The following is a 22687-nucleotide window of genomic DNA, read 5'->3' on the forward strand; positions in this document are numbered from 1 at the left end:
CCGACGGATATATACTCACTTGTTTATTAACTTCATTTGAATAGTGGTTCAACTAATTCTGCCGTCATGAGGATAATTGTGCTTATTTTTGATGTTTATTCAACATATAGATAATCTTCAAAAATGGGTTTGTGTTCAATTTGAAGGCTTAGATTATGGATATTCTATTAAACATCATATTATTTAGCCCACTCATTGATAGAAATGATTTACGATAAGATATTGGCAACCCCCAAATGCCAATTTTCAATGGCCTAACTATTGTAAGAGAGTTACGCAGTCATGATTGTAGTTAAAAATCTTTTAATTTATTTATACATATATTTATATATGTACACATTCACTTACCTATTCTTGCAAAGACAAGAAACACATTGTCAAATGAATTGTTAGTCATTGGTGGCACAATTAAGACCCAAGTTCTCCAGTCACGGGAGGATCCATTAATGTAATAATCCATTAATGTTCTTTTTCCTTTGACTTAGTTAGAGCAAACTGGAGGGAGATCCATGTTTCTCCTCCCCGTCACCGTCGTCTTCTCTCCAAAGGCGTTTTTAATCAGAAGGCAAAGAAGATGACAGATTATCAAGGGAGTATGGTGAGTACAGCATAACTAACATCCCATAAGTATCTTAATTTCCCTGTCAATAGGCCAAGTCACCTTTGAATCATATGAATAACTACTTGTTATGAGGGAAGCCAATTTGGATCACAACCCCAAGTTAAAGGACAATTTTAGCAATGTTTTATAGAAATAAGTAGCAGGACAAAGAAATACTAATCTCGTGCTTCATGTCTCATTCCTCCATTTGTGCTCTAATAAACACGTATGTCCCAGGTCAAGTATCTTAATTCTCTGCTCACCTCAAATTCAAGGAGCTGCCTCCTTTTTAAAATAATTTCTCCAATATTCAAAACAATAATTATCATAATAATCCACCTGCTTTGGATGTTATTGTAATTTTGTTGCTTTTGGTCAAAGGAAACATTAGACTCTTAGGAATAGCACTCAGGATCTGTAAGTTAATGATAGGACATTTTCTGCACCTTAATGCCAGTATAATAGCAATTATGCTAAAAACATCAAATATAAATCCCTTTTGAAAACAAAATACCTGCATCATCATCATCATCATCATCATCATCATGGTGGCTTCAAACCACATATCATGGATTTGGATGGAACCCTGTTAATTATCATAAAAGTGTATACCCTTATATAGATTGTAGTGGTTTTTTTCACAAGGTGTGTGTATACTCACCCTTGTTAACTCAGTCCTTGTTATACATAACATCTACTTAATTGCGAATACAAATGATATGCACAGAGCTTACAGTCATAAATGAAAAGTATAAAGCATATAATGTATATAGTCCAAAACAATACACTACCCTCCCATAACAGTCCCTTAGTCTTCAATATTGTCCTCTGTACTCCTTCATAGTGTTGTAAACGTTTTTGTGAGGAAAAAAAGAAAAAGTCTTTTCTTTTAAGAAATGTACTGCCACTATTTGTGTGATGAAGTCCGTGCGTTGAGTATGTGCTGCATGCTGCCCTCTGGTGGCGACAACCTGGAGCTGTGCTACAGGAAAGGGTTGGTGGATGAACCCCCTGGGGCTCCCGACTGAAATAAGATTGATTCGGAAAAAAAAAACACAAAACACATTAATGCTGTGGGACAATTATTCATTAACATTAAGTGTTATAAATAGCATTGTTTTCAGGGAAATGACTCAGTTCAGTTGTTTTCAGAAGTTGATAAACTTCCTTTACACAATCACACCCTTTAATTTTCTCCTTTAACATTCTTGAAAAGGTTGGAAGAAAAAAAACTCCATGCATGCTCACCATGAATGGATTATTGGACATGCCAGGGCCAGCCATGGGCTGCCCGAAGGGCGTCATGGAGGGCTTGCTCTGACTGTAGACTGGGAACACAGGGCCTAGGGGTGAAGGAGGAAAACTGATTGATCAAAGTTTGATTATGTTGTCTCCAGCAGTTAAGTAAAGTGTAATAAGAATTTCTTATATTTAATTGCAACTGTTACATCAACAGGGTATGAAGAGAAGACCATAGAGTGTTAATTTTACAATAATTTAAATTCTGAGTTTTTTTTCTAATCCTAAAGGACAAAGTCTGTAAAGAGGAGAAAAAAAAATCAAGAGCCAAGCCCCAGTGTGTCCGCTTGCATTCAGGTGTAAAAAGAGCCTCATGAGAGATTTGTTCTCTGTGGTTTTTGTGCTTCGTACAGAGCAAACCTTGACGCTTTCTACCCTAAATGCAACCTTTTATCACTGTGCAGTAGTTGCCATTGACAGGTTGTTATATTTTCTGCAGCCAGAGTTAAAAATCAATTCTCTATGCAGATAGCCACAGTCTAAATAAAAATTATACACAGTTCTTGCCGGAGGAAAAAGCATATGACCCAAATCAGTGACAGGTACTGCACAGGTGGAAGGGGAAAGAGGGACGTGGGAGGCCACTAACCATTAGACTGAGGGTGGTAGGCTCCGGGTTGAACGTAAGGGATGGGGGCCTGGCCAGGGAATTGCTGCTGGAAGTTTCCACTGAAACTGGTCGGGAGGCAGTAGGAGGACGCACTCCCAAAGCCGGCAGGCATGCTCATAGAGCCAGTACCAAACGAGGCTACAAGACAGACAAAGCATGTGTGTACAGTGAATGCGCGCACACACACACACACACACACACACACACACACACACACACACACACACACACACACACACACACACACACACACACACACACACACACACACACACACACACACACACACACACACACACACACACACACACACACGGAGAAATCTAAATACTTATCACAAATCACAAAGCTACTAGTCACCTGTCAAGGTAACTGGGTAACATCAAAGTAACACAAATTTCCAAGGAAAAAAATGTGTCTTATAAAACACCAAACTTGTGCACACACACACACACACCTGCAGCTGGAGCTCTGCCATTGGTCTGGAAAGGGTTGTTGGCCATCTCTGGGGCAACGGCTGCAGCAACAAAGGGATTTGTGGACGGGACGGCTAAATGAAATACAGTAGAACATTGCGTTACAAAATGGGTCTTTGAACCACATGTGAAAATGTGTTTTCCTTCTTTATGCGTCACTTTAGGAGCAATTACTATTACCACCTCCAAAGCCAGGCTGCATGCTGGGTAACACAGGTGGATTCTGGGCTGGTGACGAACCAAGCATCGCTCCAAATAAGTTCCTGTACAGACAATGTCTACATTTAAGTTTTTACTCACATGACACATATGTGGCACTTATACAGTTGATTCACTGACAAGTTGCTTGTTGCAACAAGCTGTTGACCTGTGAACAGAGTTTCTTTAGACTTTTAAATGGAAAATGTTAATGTCTTGAGTGATATGAACAACCACTATTTCACCCTGTGAACAATATTCAAGAACACACTGATGCACAGTAGGTCCCAGCGAGCAGAGGAACCACACGTTGTTTCTGGTGAACAGTCACTCACCCTTGCAGAGGGGAGGCAGAGGAGCTGAGTTCGTTGTCTAACTCAGCTAGAGCAGCATAGCGGTCCTCTCTGCGACTCCCTGTCTGGGACTGGGCAGGGACGGCACTGGACATTGTTGGGATTGGCACACCTCCGCCTATCAACAATAAAAAAATTAAAAAGATAGTCGATCAGAGCCAAACGCAAACACATGCACACTGAAGTAATACTAAAAAAAGAAAATAAACAGATAAAGGAACTAGCTGAGAACTAGGAGAAAAGTTTGATATTTTGCACCATACTGTGTGTACAATCTGAGGTTTAGAACTAAATGTCCACTGGGTGTCTCCCTTCTCAAAAAGAAGCTGAAGTGCCTATAGTCTGTATTCCATGGAATGACCAGCAGAGGGCGACTCATTGGTTGCTAAAAGAAGTCTGGTTCTATAGAAGTCTTTCTATATAGAAGTTCTCAATTGATTTATAACACCAGTTAACATTTTCGTGATGTGTTTATTGTCTCAATCCCTAGTTTCAAGTGTTCTTCAATACAGCAAGGAGTTCATTAAATAAATGATGTTCCCATTTAGAGTAAAATACTCCACCCCCTGCTCCTACGTCTGGTTCCAAAAAGAAACCAAGATGGCACTAGTCAAACTTCGTAACTCAAAGCTTCAAACCAGCAGTTTACAAACTAATGGGTGACGCCAAGGTGGGTTGACATCTTTTTCAAATTAACTCAAGCTGAAAGGTTGGTGTTAAGTTCGTCAGCTACGACCCAACAGTCCTAAATGTTCTCGGGGGTTTAAAAAAACTTTAAGAACTTTATCATTGAGAAATATGCTCTAATCAAGTTTTCAACAGTTGCTTAACAACAGCAGTTGTGATGACCAGCACTTTTTCTGGATACAGAGAGGAAGCTTGCCCAGTGGACTCGGAGGGTACAACATGGTTAAGAATAATACTAGGGTGAGGGTGTGTAGAGAGGGTGGAGTGAAGACAATGGGAGTGAGCGGGGTACCTGATGAAAAAGACTTTGAGGGGGGTGACGTGCTCAGATGGGATGGAATTGTAGTGTTTCCAAATGCCTCAAAGTTGGCAAAGTTGGTGTTTGAATTACCCTGAGGTGCTGCAGCCACACAAAGAAAAGTTAACAAAGGTAATGAATGTTGAAATAAAAACAATGGCAGGACAACTCATGACGATGACAAACCAAAGAGCACATTCTGCTAAATGTTGTCATTGATCTATATTAGTCTGAGTGAAATTTTTGACACTTCGGGACGTGAGAGAAAGACTTTTCTTACCCGACTGGCTTGGAAAATGTGCAAAGTTGGCAAAGTTGGAAGAGCTGGCAGCTTGAGTGGGTGGAGCGGCAAAGATGTCGCCTCCAAGGTCCGAGAGCAAGTCAAACTTCTTCTCCAGAGCAGCGCTGTGAGCCTGCGAACGACCGAGCCCTGGAGACTGGGTGGTAATAGTAGAGTTGAAATAAAGCTTTCTAGACTCACTAAACTAAATTCTTAAAACAGACAACGGTTATATTAAATGAGCCACAAAAAAGGCTAAGTGTGCATTCCTTTTACCTGGCGCACAGGGGTCTTGTTGAGCTGCAGTGTTTTGAGGGGTTGCACCTCTGGGGTACTGCCAGTGCTGCTGGCTGAGGAGCCGGACTTGGAGGCCTGGACGCTTGCTACTGCTCTTGCCTGGTCTGGAGGAACGTACCTAGATGTTCAGGGACGAGCATCGACAGCAATGAACAGACATGTTTAGGTTTAAAAGATACAGCTTTCGTAAGCTGATCTCATAAAAAAACATGCAGGAAATACACTTTTACTCATTTTATCAATTCATTTTGCTGACGTTAATCTAATGTTAAAATCTGATCAAACTCGACTTTCCTTCATAAATAGGAGTGTTTGGAAGTAATGCTTCCTTTCCTCCAGCACTGCACTGAGAGCAAATGTGACACATGAGCATAGAAAGTCCTTGACAATGAAGAGCATGCTATCAAACTGAAACATATGGTTAACCAAGTCCATAACTGCTTCATGTTTTTTGGCAGAGGTGACACTTTAACTCTCACCAGGCCTTCTCTTTTCATCACAGCTGATATTTACACTATCTGAATGAGCATTACTGAATGACCTGCAGAACTTTTCACACTGACGTTTAAGTACTCTGAAGAATTATAATAATACCACCTTTCCAAAAAAATTTTAAGCAGTGTGCACAAAAGTAAAAAATTACATAATTCGACAATTCAGCCATTTCACCAATGTGTCTTCACTGGGTGGAGAACTGAAGTAAGAGCAGCCATGAATGCTGATCCTGATGCTTTGTGATTGCTTTTAGCAATGAAAAGTGCCCTATAAATTAAATGTATTATTATTATTATCCTGATGTGTTCTTTAATCATCGAGTTTTACTTTTGTCAAAACATAAACAAACCAAAAATATGTTACCATCTTTTCTTTTCGTATTTTTCCTGAAGGAACTCTTTTACTTTCTGTGGCTCTCGGAAATCTGGAACAACTGATGTCCTGTCGTCATAGAGGCCTAACCAGATGTGTTTACAGACCTACAGGGGGGGAGAGGAATGAGGAGAGTGGGTGGTAGGGAGGAGATTTGGGGTGGGGGTGGTGGCAAAGCCGGGAGAGAGGTGAGAGAAAGTAAAGGGAAGGGGGGAGGGGATGACGAGAAATGGGAGAGAAAAAAAAGGGGAGAAAGGAATGCCAATAAAGTTGACTAAGCAGGACTAAAAAAAGCTAACACGCAAATACTGAATAAAAGACAGATTGCCATGACTCTGAAAATAATGTTTCATTATGTGAAATGTGGCTACGAGAACATTTTTGTGAAGTGGACACGATACCTCGTTGCTGTGTTTCTGTAGGAACTCAATTTCCTGCTGTGTAAATGTGGTCATAGAGATGGACTTCACTCTGTGTGGGGGATTCAGTCCTCGCCTGTAGGTAGAGGAGGTAAACGTCAGCTAAAGAACAAGGGAAGCAGGATGCAACTCAGCGTTAGTCATGGGACATGAAAGGAGCAAACAAAGCCCCAAAACACAGATGTCCTACATTTTCCTCTACAGGGTGAAAAGAAGAGAGGTTTATGTTCGGGACATAGCAACCAACTGAAATATGAACATTTGATAAGACATCTGAAATCTTCAACGACAAACAGCAGATGTACTGAAGTTTTTAGAAGGAAGTAACTATAAAGTGATTTAAATCATCCTCATTAAAAAAAAAAAAGCACTTCAATCTGTTACAAGGCTGCTGAAAAGTACCAATAAGAAGAAGGATACATAGGTTTATAACTGTATATGGTAAAAATTCACAACATTGTGCCGGGTCGAATCGTACAACACTGATAATATTTGAAAGCCCACAAAACCACTTTCATATCCCTCTGTTAAAAATATTGAGATATATAGTTGTAAAACTACAGTCTTCAAACCTGAATGCCTGTTGTCTATCGAAGACCACGAGAGGCACGAGCCAAATCTGAAGGAGCTACAGATTTCCATGACTGTGAACAACCAACAACTGTTGCTTCACCAGTTGCAGCTTGATGACAACATCAACAACACCGCTGCTGAAAGAAAAGAAAAAAATAACATCCCGTCTGGGCTCGTGCGCCGGAGAGGGACGTGAGCAACTGTGACACAGAGTGGAATAAGGTCCTATGGTCTGATGAGATCGAAATACACCACCATCAACAGCAAGGCTGATTGAAGTAGAAGGTAAAATGAATTTAGCTCAAAGAGAAATGCTGGAGGAGAAGCTGCTGCAATCTGTGACAGGAGTGGCTGAAAATCAACAATGGTAATGACCTGGTGCGGCCAAGTCTGAGTGCAAAACGTGTGGTAGGATTTTACAATTGATGTTTACTGCCTCTTGAGAGAGCTTTTACAGTTTTGCAAAGGAGAAAAACTGCAGTGTCCAGATGTGCAAAGTTGATGAAGACCACATAGACTAAGACCTTAGGTAGTTACCAATAGTTCTACTAATACAGACTTCAAGAAGGAGAATACTCATGTGATCAATTGTGTATTATATAATTAAGAGTCATTTTTCGTTGAGCCGAATCAAAAGGTCTTATTAATCCACTATGATCGAATGTTGCAAAGGGGTTAAAAAAAACAAGCACTGTCCCTGAATTCAAAAGTTACAACACGTACACACACGTGTAACATATTGACAGCAAGATCAACAGAAATGATGCCCCCCATATGAGCAACTGAGTGGGCATGGGACATGAGGCTATTGCATAAATCCGATTGATTGCTTAAATCCTGGTTATGATTTCATAACAATCTTGGTTTCGTAAGACAGCAGCTAGAGCATGACACACTGCGCCACCTAATCTTTCAGCTACTGCACCTAACAAATATATGAAAATACCATAGTTCTAACTTCATGAGTAATCTATTAAAAGTATTACACTTCAAATCAAAACCTGCTAAAGCAAATTCGGCATTCAATAACAAAAGGCCATTTTCATCTACAGTACATGCACGGACAATGGAACCTCTCGACCCAGGATCCGATGTGGGTCTCGTGCTGCCTTCTCACACAGCTGATGGTTGAATGGAAGTCACTCAATTCTGTGGACACTGCCTCTCTAGTTGGCATTTGTGCGAGCAGCATGCTGACACCTCACCAGATTTGACATCTTGCCCAGTCCAAGGGCACACATCTGTGAGAAAGTCATTCTGTGCAGATCCACATCTTGCTGTGCCACACCTGTCAGGTGAATCTTGGCAAAGAAGTGCTCACTAAGACGGATATGAAAAACAAAATTCGTCTTCTGTGCTGTTGCTCCGTTTCCTGTTCGTTGCACTCCCCAAGCAGAAGCAGCGTCCCCCCCTTCCCGCTTATCTGGAGGTGTGTTTGTCTTTGTCGGAGGGGAGGTCCAGCTGGAGTTCACCCAGAAGAGGTTCCCCTGTGAGGGGTTGTTTTGAAACAAGCTGCTCAAATATTTGACCGGTTGGTATATGAACCTAACGTTTGCAGTGCTGGGTAACCTTGACCACAATAAGGCAACAAGCAGCTGGGACCCTCAGTGACCATCAGTGACACATTACAGGAAACCCCTGAGAATCGAAGTGGAGGACGACGATACCCACATCCATGCAGGGATGAGGGCTCACTGGAGGGTTGGATGAACGTAGATATTATGTGATTATTATGCTACAGCCTTCAGCCACCAGTTCTTAACCCAGCTGAACACATAAAGCCAACATGTTACAGAGCTCACCACCACCACCATCATCATCATCACCACCATCACCATCTTCATCATCATCACCACCATCATCATCATCACCACTACCACCACCACCATCATCATCATCACCACCATCACCATCTTCATCATCATCACCATCATCATCATCACCACCATGATCACCACCATCATTATCATCACCACTACCACCACCACCATCATCATTATCATAACCACCACCACCACCACCATCACCACCACCATCAGCATCATCATTATCATCATCATCACCACCACCATTATCATCACCACCACCACCACCACCACCATCAGCATCATCATTATCATCACCATCACCACCACCACCATCGTCATCATCATATCACCCAACGAGGGGGCATCAGTCAGAAGAAAGCTCTTCATCCCTCCTGCACAGTTACTGAGACCTCTGTTCTGGCCTCACTTCTCTTAATGTTACTTATTCATTTAACATGTCCCCGGTCTGTTTCCACAACAGCTGATCACACTGAAGACAAGCTCTCAACAACCACGCCGCGTCCCCCACCGAGCCCAGCCCCGCGGCCTGGGGCTGAACCGGGCGGAGCGTCAGCGTCACCTGTGCCGTCTTCTCTCCGCGCTAGCTAACGAGCTAACGGTGCCGCCAAGTCAGAAGTGGACCAGGCGAACCTGTGCAGCAGCGGCGGGCAGTGTAAACGGCAGAGAGAACACTTGGACCCGGGTGGTAACTCACAAGATGCCGGAGCAGGTGGTGCAGACGAAGGAGCCCACTGTCATGTTGACATAGGTCGGGCCGCGCTGGTCGCAGTCGAAGCATTTCCTATTCGCGGGCAGGCTAGTCATTTCCCGGAGCATCTTCAGATGAGTCTCCTCCTGCTTTCGCTTCGCGCTCGTCGCCATGGCCGAAAGCAGCGGTCTGATATCACCGGGGAGAAGGGGGATTTTTGGTCGAGGTACCCGGGGCGGGGTGGGTGTCTTCGGGGCAGACTTGCCGCGTACGGCGGTGGCCAGGCAGACACCTTGCCGAGAGGTCTATCTGCGAGACTGGGCGGCTGACGAGCTGCTTCTTCTTCTGCACGGAGAAAGTGAGACACGCACACCAGCGCCACATTCCTTACAGCGCCACCTGTCGGTTAGGAATGACGCCCTGAATTTGGATGTAAATATTTCATCAAAAAAGTCTAAAAAATATAAATATGAAAACACTTGTACAGTTTGCAGTGTTTTAATAAACCCTAGTTCAATTACACTTATAGAAAACATCACTAAACCAGTAAAAACTTGAAAAACATGATTTTTATTTGAAACAGCATATACAGTATGTTTTATATATACATTTAAGATCTAATTAGAAAATATTAGAATACTGTTTAGTTTGGGTATACCATTTTCAAAACAAAGTAAAATATTCATTTTTTACGTGGACTTAAACATCTCACAATCTTTTTCTGTTTTTTTCATACATGATACCACTTTAGTGCATGTTTTTAAAATTCAAGTCTGTGGTCTCTTCCTTGGCATCCTTCACGCAGCAGGTGCTCATTGAAGATCTAGTGATGAGACGTCCCCTGTCTTAGGGGAAGTCCTCCCTGACAGTGATCGCACTGTTCTCTTTCATCACAGTCTGCCGCCTGCTCAGTTTTTCCTAGTGGCTTTGCAGGAAACGGCTGGATTGCATTGAAGACCTGCTCAGTGAATTGCATTGTTGTGGACGCTGCTGTTCAGACAAAATCCGATTAATGTATCGTCAGTCGGTTTAAATCTCCTATACAGTGACAAAAGCCTTGAAGTCAGCGTCTTGCAGGGCGGCCGTTCTGGCTTCCTCTAATTGGGTGGAAAGTAAAAGGGCACTCAGAAAAGCACCACACTCTTTAAATGCGAAACCATTGTCCAACATGTAAAGTCACTGCCTCTGTTACAAAAAAATGAAATTTAAACTAAATTGGGGGTGGATTTCTTTCAGCACAGGAATGTAGCATGACAGTATAAGTAGAGTATAAAATGAACTGAGAACCATCTGTCAAATTGGTACATAATTTTTTTCAGAAATCAGGATAGGGAGATGAATGAAAAACGTCCTTTGTTGGCAGCAGTGGTCCTATGTGGACTTTGGTCTCTTTCTGTTGCTGCTTGAAGAGTCTGCAGCCTCTACAGGCTAGAGGGAGAAAGACAGAACAACTATTCAGACAGATCAAGACTCCATCATTTCAATAAATAGTGGGGGGGTTTCTGCCAACAACATAAACAAAGACAAAATCTTGACTGCTTGACTGCAATAGAAATCATGCATGATCCAAACATTTCAATGGTCATTTTAAATGTTTTTTTATTGTAATTTAATCATCATAGTTTTGTGTCCACTAAATTGAGTCCTGAACCAATTCAATAAGCTTTAAATATGCACTGATTTAAGACAATATTGTTTTAACCATGATTGTTGTGTTCACCTGCTCCCTCTTTCTGGTCACTCTAAAGAAGTCCTCCATTCGGGTTTGCCTGCTGCGTCCCGCTGCTTTATCCCTTTCTCGTTCCTCCCGCTTACTTTCTCGCGTCTGACGGAACCTTTCCATTCGTCGACGGACCCTCTCCACCCTAAAATCATGAAGACAATTGATACTAGTCTTTGACATGGCCACAGAAGCATAAAGAAATAAAAGCTGGGTTTGTGAAAAAAAACAGGCAAGATTTGCACATACTTTACATATTTGACGTGACAAAGAAACCCAACCAAAGCTTCTTCATCTGGCTCTGTCCAGATGAGTTTGGGATCTACAGTCTGTGGTGCGTCCAAGAATATCTTGCGTGCTTCTTTGTACTTCCAGAAATGCGGAACAGGATGGGTCTGAATGAAAACAGATATTTGCTTCTTTTTACATCTTCCATTCTTTTGGTAAAGCGATGTACAGAATGAACAACAAATACCTCTGATAGTCCGTCTAGTACCTGTCTGTTGATATGTAAAACCACATTTTCAATAGTACGGTGCTTCTGGATCAGGGTCAGAGCTTTCTTCGGACCCAAACCGGTTATCTTGTCACAGTAGTCACAGCCCAACAAAATACACAGGTCAACAAACTGGTGGGGGTAAAATGCAAGAGAAGGAAAGTCAAAGTAATTATTTCTGTGTTGAGCTTCTATGAAGTAAAATGTTCTATACGGAAAAAGAAAAAAAAAAGATATATATATATTTCAGTCTCACCTCCTCTTGACTAATTTGGAGTTTCTCTAACAGCTTGGGTAAAGAATATTCAACAACTTCACTGTAAAGAAGAAGAAACAACACAGTCCATCTTTCAGTTTAAGTAATACATTGAATTTTAGTATTTGAGGAAAAAACACATTTACAAATCTAAACATCTATGACGTATTGGAAAACTGCCAAGTATGTGAATTACACATTACCATTAGCTATTACAAATAGCTTAAACCATTCTTTTAGTAATGCATGAATTAAATAATTCTTACCTGTCCCTCTTGGCGTTAAGCTGGCGAATAAGAATATTGGCTCCAAATGGCAGCGTGTCCATGTCCTCTGATGCCACCGCGTCCGCAGTCCCCTCTCTTACCAGCTGGGCGCACAGTGCCTCAGCGTCCCCCGGAGCCTGGAGCACAAGTCACAGAGAAAGAAGGGAGGGGGGGACGAAGTAAACATCAATGAATAAACAGTATAAGAATAAATGTATATTCTTTGTTTAGCAGATAATACCTGGATGAATGGCACACCAAGAAGCTTCAGGAGATGGAGACAGTCCTTGGTCTGGGACGATGCTTCATTTAGCAGAAAAAGAGTCAATATTCACATTAGAAGACTGACATTAAATTCATATTTCCAGTATGTACTGCATATTTCCGAAATGTGACCTCAGAACCTCTTCTTTTGTACCTGTGCCTGTGAGGTTGGGGCATTTCCAACTTGCTGCCTCAGCTCGCTTCTCAAGCTGCAGGAAAAACAGGAGCTTGGATCAGTGCGGGGGATTTTTATCATATTGCACTAGTTATTCAAAGGCACTATGACTTCCTTCTTTCAATTTTTTCTTGTGTCAACACGCAAAAGACGACCAGTTCAACTGGGCGTGTGAGCACATGGAAGAATTCAGATTAGTCTCTCTCTGACCCGTAACACACACACACACACACACACACACACACACACACACACACACACACACACACACACACACACACACACACACACACACACACACACACACACACACACACACACACACACACACACACACACACACACACAAGGAAGATATGATTGGTATCAGATTGGCCCAAAAGAAGGTGTCACTTACAGCAGCTGTCTTTTCCTCAGGAGGCTTTCCGTCAAACACAAAGACTGGTTTGATGTCATGCTCCAGGAAGGTGAGCGTGCGGAAGAAGAGACCTGTCAGAGGGCTGGAGAGAAGAAATACAAGCATTTTCACTCAAAATGAGTAGATCATTATATTTAATTGTTGGTGACAACATCAGAGAAGGCTTGATTCAACTGTGTAGTTGTAATTTGTTGTTTAGTTGTGCTGTAAGTAATTATTTTATAGGATGTTTCTAATATTTTGGTCATATAGAAACCACCAATATAGTCCAATAGAAGAAGAATGGGTCGTCCAGGAGCTAACCTGAGTGTAGGCGTCGCTGCACGGAACTGGTTCACAACAATCGAGGTATCCAGAGCGATCACTTTACCTGCGGAGTACAACACATGATCAGCACAAGTATTAAAACAATATCATTTTCATATGGACATTCATTGACTGAAATCCATCTGTACTCATAATTCAAATCCAATGGATTGTATATCTTAAAGAACACTACTAAAGTAGATTTACATTATTAAGTACTTTTGCCTCTTTCAAACAAGTTTACTTCAGCGTAATTCTGGGGAAAATATCAATGTGTAAGTATCTAGCGATTACATAAAGTACAGAAGTAAGGTTACACGGCTTTATTTACCTGGCAGCATTTAGTTCAAATTACTCGACTTAAAGACATCTAGTATCCTCTTAAATGATTGTAACAGCAGTATATGCTGCATGCAATGCAGATTTTGATCCATGCAGCTACACTGAATTATTATTTTGTACTTTATATTAGCCCTGCGTGATGCTTTGTGTCGTAGAACATAAAACCATCAGTAAACTGATTGAGTCAAACCAGTTGACAGCGAATTTAAATAATTTTACATGTTAATGTATCTAACAGCAACAATTCATCAGGGCCCATTTTTTTTATATTTTTGCAGTAGTGGAAGGAGTTTTTAGATCCATTATTTAAGTTTAAGTAGTAATGCCTCTGTGTCATTTTGGCCAGTTTCACATGATCAGAAAACCAGTGTGTGTCTAAAGTTAGGTAATCATACAAAGTGGGTCTCGATGAGTTTGCATTTGATAGATATTGCATTATTATTTTCTTGTGTCAGCATCTGAATATTGGGAGCTGATCAAGGTGGTGACAGCTATAAGTTCTGGCTACGTGATTTATACGTAAGATCTATGAAAAGTGAAGTGTATCCCTCCGAAAAGTGGCTGGTCAACAACCAATGCAGAAGTCCTGGGTAGAAAATAATGGACGTAAATACTCGAGCAAAGTACCTCATACTTCAATGCTCTTCTGCTTAAAGCAGCAATTTACTGTAGTTGCAGCTTTTGCCTGCAAATACAAATAATGATTTTTTTTTTTTAATGGCGTAGTAGTACTCGTGAATCCGTTTGGTGTCAAGTGGTATGATTCACCTAAACATCAGTCAGCTCCCGAAGCTATCGAGTGGCTGTATGCTAACATCAGCAATGAGCAACTACCGCAGTTTAACACGGCGAGGTGTTAGCTGTGCTAATGAAGCACAGAGAAGTGTTGCCTCTGACCTGTGAAGTCACTGATTTCCTTATGTGAGATCGCATCTGGAGCATGGAAGCGGATCAAATCTGCCAGTTTCGTGATGCCCATTGTCCCGCCACAGCCACGTTTCTCTCGTATCGATGTTTTCCGGTAGAAGACGATTGAAAAGAAGAGTCAGCGGAAAGTTTCACCCTGATCGGTTTCTGTTTGTAGGTGATCTTTGGTTGTATAAATGCCTCCCTGTTCGAGTTTTAAACACGAATCCTTGCATTTTAAAGGCTCGGGGAACAGCTTCCGGTGTTGCACATTAGTAAACAGAACAGCAGGGGGCGGTATAGAGCGCAACACCTCCTGAACGGCTCCGGTTCCCGAAGTGACTTTTCTTAAAACAAGGTTGATGTCACGAGCTTGTGGCTTCTACAGGTGCATATACCATCATTTAAAATTCCTTGTCGCTCGTGGTGAGTCTACATTGGATGGTTGCGACATAATCATAATGACGATGAGGACTATAAATGGGATTTTTCACTTGCGGAACCTCACTCTTGCGCTCTGTTGTCCACAGACGGGTCTGCACGAAATCAACATCCATCATTTATTACAACAAAAATATTTACAATGAAGGTATTCATATATCACAAAGAAAGTAACATAATAATAACTTAAACCTCCAGCTTCATGTGATAAGTACAGTGCATAACAGTACAATAAATGGTAACAGCAATGTTTCATTATGTTTGATAAACGAAAAAAAATTGTTATTCAGAAATATTGACATAAATATCTCATATACATACTCATCTTTACATATGATCATACACACAGTAGCTCTAAGATTTACATCACACTGTATGATGATAAAACCACATAGTCCATGCTTATCTTTTCTTCTTTTTTTATCACCACCCAGTACCCTGAATTTTGTAGTTCTGTTGCCACTATCACAATCACTGGCCATGTGACTGCCAAAGAGGTAAATAATAATATCTACTACAACATTCCAACAATAAGCTATTCAAATTCTGTACACAAATATTTTGGGTAATAAAGAATTCAAGGGACATTCAAGGTAAACGTTATGGCATCTCTAGATTTAGACATCTTACTTTGGAACTTTGAGAATGGTATTTTTTATTTTATTTTTTTGACCAAACTGATGAAGTTCAAACCTTCAAAACAGAGAAGACTGGTCAGCTCTGAGGTTTGGTTCTGTAACTATATTTCCAGCTCCGAGTTGAGTTCCCACAATATTAGTTGCTTGAGTAAATCCTCCCCTCTGATCTTTCTTCTCCAGAGGCTCAAAAGTCTCATCTATAAACTTTGTTTACTCTCACAAAGCTGGTAAGCATCACTGTCACATCTAATAACTTCGACAGACCAGCATCTTATAACTTTTTAGCAAGTTTAAAAATGGCCATTAGAAGCATTTTACTTGCTCTTTGCACAAAATATCCATAATATATCAGTAAGAGTTTGCAATTTCTGCTGATTCGTGGTAGCCACTCCTTTGCCACGTTTTGTGAGTATTCTGTATTTGAGAACGCAAAATTTGCTCCCAACATTTTCCGGGACTTTTCCTGCCAGCTCCCTAGACAAATTTCTGGAAAACGTCTGAGTGAGCCCGTGTGGGTATACAGAAGGAAAAGCTCCAGAAGATTGACAGCGAGCGAGTGGGCGCTCCGCAAAGGCGCCAACCATCACCTGAGTATTCCGGAAATTTTCCGACTGTCTGTAAATCTGTCTGACCCGGACAATCTGCTGCTGCCTTCTTCATATGTGAAGAGCAAATTACCAGTTTTCCGGAGTTCATGTCTGAAAACAGCTTTAGTTTCTCCTAAACCCAAATGAACATCAGAGCAGAATTTGAAAAGTGGAGAAAACTTCAGAATCAAACTTCAGCTAATTTAGGGTCGACAGTCTGTGGAGTGGACGATAACCCATGTTTTAGTTGCTAGTCTTAGTATTTGTTGTGGCAGAAACATAACAAACCTCTGCTCACTGAATGAAAGCAGATGCAAACATTTTGTAAAACAGCCAGTTGTCGTGTCATTGTGCTTGGTCTTGGTCACTATACAGGAGTGAAATAAATAGATGGCACTTTAATGTTAAGTCTGCTACCTGTCCTGTGGCAAGACCTAACCAGAAATCCCTTTGCGACAAGGCGTATACTGTAGTTAGTCTGTCACTGTGAAATTTTGAAACATTACGTAGATGTGGTTAACATGGCTATGTGCACTAGCTCAGGTCTTACCTTAAGAGTGTTCAGCTTGAAATCTCATTATATAATTTGTTATAAAAACATACATGGTTGTGGTTTTGGATTTGACAATGTTGTCATAGTTTCCTGTGGTTACCTTAAGGTGTTTGTAGCAACCCATATTTTAATGGCTGTTTAGTGTTTTGGGGGGCTCTCTTTTGTCCGACCTCAGCGACGGAACCAGATCCAGGTGTTGATCAGCCAGAAGGCCACGGTAGCGGAATAGAGGATCACCTCTCGCTTGGAGCGCTCTTTGTTTTCTTCCTCCAGCAGCTGCAGACGCCGGTTCAGCTTCACAATCTGAATGCCCACACGGACACAAAAATAGTTTTTTCTCCAATTAACAAGTGATGATGCTGTGCCCACCCTGGGTCAGAGTAAGATTTGGTAAAAAACAAGCAGAACTATAATGACAATATCAAAAAGAGAAATTACAAATCTGTTCCTCCCTTTACATTTTTTTCTACAAGGATCATCTTTTCTCAAATAAAATTTAGTACCGCATCACACAACTACATCAGCAAGAAAATACTTTCAGTTTTAGAGCATATCTGTGTACTTTCCTTCTGGCCCATGATGTGATTATTTCTTGCATTTGTATTAGTTTGTTTACAGTTGAGTATCTAGAAAATGCAAGCTCCAACTGATCGGCCATTATCCCTCAAAAGCAGTGACGGAGTTACGTCACTTTACCCGAACAGTTGTATACGTTAGACCGGACACAACGCAAGAAAACACTCACAGCAGACACAATACAGAAAACCAGAGCAGTGGGGAAGTATATATTTCATACATGTCACCTAGCGGCAGGCATTTACACCTGCAAGACACAATACCTGTCGTCGTAGAGAGGAGGCGTCCACCAAGCCAGACTCATCAGGGTTTATATCCAGGGCCAAGTCCAAGTTTGTCCTTTGGAGATGAACAGATCTCAGTTTAGAGTAATGATAACAGCAAAATACTTGACAAAATTACACCAACTCAAGGGTTGTTACAAAAATTTTAAAAGCTCTCCTAAAAGTCACGACATTGTGAAGAGTTTTTTTTTATATTTTCAGAAAATATAAGAACTACATGAATGTTCTTAGAATAATAAGGCAAGGAGCAGCTGTTGGTTGTTTTCTGAGAACATTCGTGAATGAAGTGAGTTCAGAGAATTACAGGGACAAAGAACAGACACCTGCGGTGGTTGTCATCCAGGACTTCCAGGACCTGCTGGTACGCTCGGCGTGTTGTTGACTGGATGTAGGACAGGAAGCCAGCAGCTGTGAACAGGTTGGCGACTGCATCCTCAGGCGAACAGAGGGGGGGACATAGGCGCAGTGGGGGGGCAGAAGGGGACGGGATTACACTGGCAGAGAGGTGGGTGGGGAGAAACGGAAGAGAGGACCAAATATGAGGGAGACCAAAGAATAACAGATAAGATATTCTGAATGGAGATGCATCAGCAGTGCCTTGTAACAGCGATCTGAAATGCAGATGTGTTCTTACCTTATGTCCCCTCTGCTGACCTGACTGCTGTGGCGGCCAGATATGTTCTCACTCGCACTGCGTTCTCTTCGAGACCGAGCATGAATGTGGGCCTGTTAGTGAAACACAGATTGGAAATCAAGTCACTCACATAAAATGGTTACAGGTTCAAATCCTTTCATAGCAGGATAGGTCACATTGACAACACAAGATTATTAGACCAGTAACAGCCACATTAGATCAAGCACAATTTAACGCTGTGTTGTGTCGATGACTGTTTTGGACTACAAGGTGAGCTCCTCCAGAACTTTGTATTGTATTTATTTCCCGGAGGTGATTACTAAATTAGAAAATTGTTCTTGCTTTCTTTTGGTTTCAAGAAAACCAAATAACAAGCATGAGCAATCTCAATTAGTACATAATGGATCTGGTTTCTTCTTAATCTCACTATAATCTTTCTTAATTTTTCATCACCCTATTAGTTGGCCCACTCCCAACCCACTCTTCCAAATGTGCAGCATTTTTAATGTACTTTTCCTCATACCAAATTCAAGCTCCTCAAACAAACTTTTTTAACTGACCTGCTGTTTCAGTTTCGTAAGCAGCTTTTCATTTAACAGTTAAAGTCGTCATAACTACAAGTTTACCAATGAGGATCACTTGTGATGAGTGAAGACACTTTGGGACTGGAAATGTGCCTCTTTAACAACTGTTAACAATGGAGGAAGGTCAGCAGTGGGTGTGTCATCTTTCTGTGTATCCCATCATCACATCCAATTTGTTAGATGAACCTCCAGAACATAGGCCACATTTTGCTCAAGTGTGTGATTTGCAAAAGAAAAACAAACTTCAACTTCAGACTACAGTTTCTTGGGAAACGTTGCATGTAGAAACCAATGAGGCACTTTACAAACATGACTGACAAACAAACCAATTCTCAAATACTCAGTGGAGTGGTTTCATCATGATGTGTCGGACCCTTGTAACTACAACCTCGGGCTTTTGCAGCAGGTATTGTGCTGTTACATGAAGGACCACAAAGACAAAAGGTCTAGGATTGAAAAGTGGCTGCACTTCATCATAAACATAAAAAACTGAACAAGAAGAGTGGAAGGAGCAACTTTCTCCTTTAGGGTCACATCTATATATCGTTTTAATTTTAAATCAAAATTCCCCCTCAAATTTCCATATTGGCTTTTTATTTTTCATCTTCAAAAAAAACTGCTTTCTGCTTTCTGATCAACAGCTTTACTCATTGAATCTGATTAAGTTGTAAACAATATCTTTCAAAAGAGTATTATCAAGGGATATGCACAAAAGCACACTGTGTTTAATCCCAGGCTGCTACCTGTCTATCATTTTGTATCATACAGCATTGTGTAATGGTGCACCACAATTTAGCAATGAGTTCAGTGAATGTTGATAAATAGAAATAAAACAAAAGGAACATTTTAAAGAAAACTTGATTTGTCCCCTACCGCCTGGCTGGGGTTGTTGTGCGAGGAAGCAGTTTGATCAGTCTCAAGGGAGTCCAGTGGCTGCTCTGACAGCGTGAGGACTCGTGGCGGCGCCTTCATGCTCAGCAGGTCCAGAGGAGGGACGGACTGAATCAGGTCCAAGTCTCTTGGACGGGCAAACTGAGTATCCCCATCGTCACCTGTGGATGAAGCGAGATAGAAACTTTCTGGAAACGACAGAAAACTCTGGGGTTGCTTATTTGTTTGGATGTGCAGAAACTGAGACTTTCAGAAACAATGGTGTAGACGGCCACAAAGGTGTTATTTCTTCCTGTCAGTAACAGTTCCACCTCGTCATTGGACCAAGTAAAGAAATCCCTGCTCTTACTTTTCTGCCAATCCTCATTCATAGTATTTTCCGCGACTAAGCAACCAACTGCAGAGTAGACATTCTGCTTCCTGTTTCATGACCAATGTACATGGATGGTCGTTTGATTTTCAGGTGAAGATTATTTCTGTTATGGAGCAAAAATGCTTGTACTGGATTGAGATTGTCTTCATTTTAAAAGCTGCAATAAAATGAAAACGTATTGGTGTGGATGTAACCAGGGACACGTGTACTTTGTCTGGCGCATTATATGGTGATGCATTCATGGCCCAATATCCCAAACTGCCTTTATTTTGTAGTATGCAATCTATTACTGAAGTCCTGTCTGCTGTCCTCACCTGTAACGACAATCCTTTCAGGAACATGCATCAGAGTCGTGTGAGTGAGCAGGGGCTGCTCGTGTGGCAGGGAACCCCTCTGGTTCTCCGAGGCCACCTTGAGCGTCTCGGGGATTCGCATCTGCTGGCTGATGCCTTCTGTGTACTCCAACTCATAATGGATCCGGTTCATCTCGGCCGCCTCTGCAGAGGGGGATGTGAAAGTTGGTCCACTCATCCAGCCTGCAGACACAAGCAAATAGGAGGAAAATGGAAAAACCCTTTCTTGAAATAATCAACTGACCAAAAGCAAGAATAGACATGGCACTGTCACAGTGTCGCGAGTGTTAAATGTCGCAACCCCTAGATGTTTGCCACCTCCGTCGTGTGAATGGAAGCACTTATTTTGCGGTTAAAGTTTAAAGTAGTTGTATCGTCCTTTGTTTAAATTCACAAACGTGGTGAATTGAGTCCTGACCGATTGGCTCAGCAAGTGTTAGAGCCCAGACTAAGATCTCTGGCTCACATCCCATAGAGTCACCATCCAAGTAAGTCTGGTGACAAGGTGGAGGGAGATACGTGGTGGCGCTACAGCCACAGCAAATAACTATGGTATAAGATATGACATTACGTGCTGTGTTGCATTACATAACGTTGACAAGAGGTGAAGCAGTTGTTGTCACGTGGCTTCAATGTCATTGAATGCGATCCAAATAAGACGCCATGTCTAACATACGTTAGCTAATATCTAGCTAATGTTCCAAGTACAGTACACGGTGTCTGATGAGCATTAGCTGCTATGATTAGCAGATGTTCTCTATGTCACAGCACGTTAGCTACGCTGTCTGCAGAGCTATTCATGGCTTTACCTGCCTTTAGCTTCCATGGCTACTTACCGTTACGCTTTAACACCGGGGGTTTACAATGTCATGTGTCAAAGGGCCGTTTTTCTCCTGTAATTTTAACGGTATCAACCGGGACGGAGTACGAGCGACAGCGACAGCGAAACCGACACATACAACGCGTCCAGCCACTGTGTGTACCCGCCAACGTCAACCCTCCCACCGTGTAGCTGCCAGGGGCGGAGCTTATAGTCTTCATCGTCCACCCCAAAGTGGCACACTAACAGGGACAACCCGGAGTCAAAAACGAGCGCACACAAATGAAACGCTCAAATTACTCATTTCAAAGACAATGTTCTTTATATGGAATAATAATTACACAGCCACAGCAAGCTAGTGCATACGTTTTTTCTTCAAGTAAATCTTTCCATTGTCCCTTTAGGTCTAAATACTTAACACTGTAATGCAAATGGAAAATGTACTTATAAGCAGAGAATCACATCAGGATCTGGAGATCACTTAATTCATTTACTATTCATTTATAAAGCATATATTTCCTTGAGCTTTTATGTAGGAAAATATTTGTCATCATAATAAATTCATGATTCCCACCTTGCAATATTCTCATTGAAAAAAAAGATGCTTCTATCCCTGAAAGGATATATTCTTACATATAACAGTATGTGTGTTATGATTTGCTCCAGGAATAGGTAATTTATATTAAATGTTTTTTGTCAACCTGTACATTGCATGTGCTTACCACCAGACTTTAGGACAGTTGAGGAAAAGCAAGACTTACATTGTTTGCATGTGTAACCTTCTATGCAGATGTGAATATAAAATATGTTGAATGCAGTATAACACTGAGTCAAGTCAAGTCAACTCAAGTCAACTTTATTGTCAATTCCTGCAATATTGCTCCAGACATACGGAGTAATTGAAAAACCGTTTATCTCGGACCCACGGTGCAATAGTACAAAACAAAAAAACAACAAACAAATATAAGATAAGTAATATATACAATAAATAAAGTCTAAATGGTGCAAAAGTAACAGTAAGGCAAAACCACCCTGTATAGAAAAGCTAAAGAAATTGAAAATGTGCAATAGAAAGGAAATACTGTACAGTATGTGAAATATACAGGAAACTAAATAAATTGAACATGTGCAATATAAAGGACATGGAGTGCAGATTGAATATAAAATCAACGCTGAGATTTAGAGGCAGAAATTCACCGCAATAAACATTTAGTGTGCTTTAAAAAAGGAAATGGGACTTAAATGTCTCTTCGCTGAGCTTACATGTTTACGAATGTTTTGAATGTTTATTTTATTTAAATATCAGTCGCAGGGCACATGAGGAAGAAG

General features: G+C 41.3%; 3 protein-coding genes across 5 annotated transcripts; all 3 read right to left on the bottom strand.

The window, feature by feature from the left end:
* Positions 1–286: 286 nt before the first annotated feature.
* Positions 287–9823, bottom strand: agfg1b (ArfGAP with FG repeats 1b). 2 transcript variants are annotated; one of them, XM_035635526.2, is made up of 12 exons: positions 9482–9822; positions 6368–6461; positions 5958–6073; positions 5079–5217; positions 4803–4959; positions 4517–4624; positions 3520–3655; positions 3170–3249; positions 2968–3060; positions 2490–2648; positions 1850–1944; positions 287–1625 (listed from the first exon to the last, which is right to left on the bottom strand). In XM_035635526.2, the coding sequence occupies exons 1-12, from the start codon at positions 9646–9648 to the stop codon at positions 1584–1586; spliced, it is 1386 nt and encodes a 461-aa protein (XP_035491419.2). In that variant the 5' UTR covers positions 9649–9822; the 3' UTR covers positions 287–1583. The 2 variants fall into 2 exon arrangements, with proteins under 2 accessions (XP_035491419.2, XP_035491420.2); XM_035635527.2 differs by lacking the exon at positions 4517–4624 and having other exon boundaries at positions 9482–9823.
* Positions 9824–10026: 203 nt separating this feature from the next.
* On the bottom strand, positions 10027–14915 carry zgc:110269 (probable flap endonuclease 1 homolog). 2 transcript variants are annotated; one of them, XM_035635536.2, is made up of 11 exons: positions 14616–14915; positions 13374–13440; positions 13050–13152; positions 12632–12686; positions 12455–12516; positions 12214–12350; positions 11948–12008; positions 11671–11823; positions 11445–11590; positions 11196–11340; positions 10027–10903 (listed from the first exon to the last, which is right to left on the bottom strand). In XM_035635536.2, the coding sequence occupies exons 1-11, from the start codon at positions 14695–14697 to the stop codon at positions 10847–10849; spliced, it is 1068 nt and encodes a 355-aa protein (XP_035491429.1). In that variant the 5' UTR covers positions 14698–14915; the 3' UTR covers positions 10027–10846. The 2 variants fall into 2 exon arrangements, with proteins under 2 accessions (XP_035491429.1, XP_035491430.1); XM_035635537.2 differs by having other exon boundaries at positions 11692–11823; positions 14616–14913.
* Positions 14916–15170: 255 nt separating this feature from the next.
* On the bottom strand, positions 15171–21535 carry LOC118311548 (mitochondrial fission factor homolog A-like). The gene is made up of 7 exons (XM_035635538.2): positions 21375–21535; positions 20500–20721; positions 19795–19973; positions 18338–18429; positions 18027–18197; positions 17683–17758; positions 15171–17146 (listed from the first exon to the last, which is right to left on the bottom strand). The coding sequence occupies exons 2-7, from the start codon at positions 20714–20716 to the stop codon at positions 17015–17017; spliced, it is 867 nt and encodes a 288-aa protein (XP_035491431.1). The 5' UTR covers positions 20717–20721; positions 21375–21535; the 3' UTR covers positions 15171–17014.
* Positions 21536–22687: the final 1152 nt, after the last annotated feature.

This window comes from Scophthalmus maximus, chromosome 5 (genome assembly GCF_022379125.1).
Source record: "Scophthalmus maximus strain ysfricsl-2021 chromosome 5, ASM2237912v1, whole genome shotgun sequence".
Classification (NCBI taxonomy): Eukaryota; Metazoa; Chordata; class Actinopteri; order Pleuronectiformes; family Scophthalmidae; genus Scophthalmus; species Scophthalmus maximus.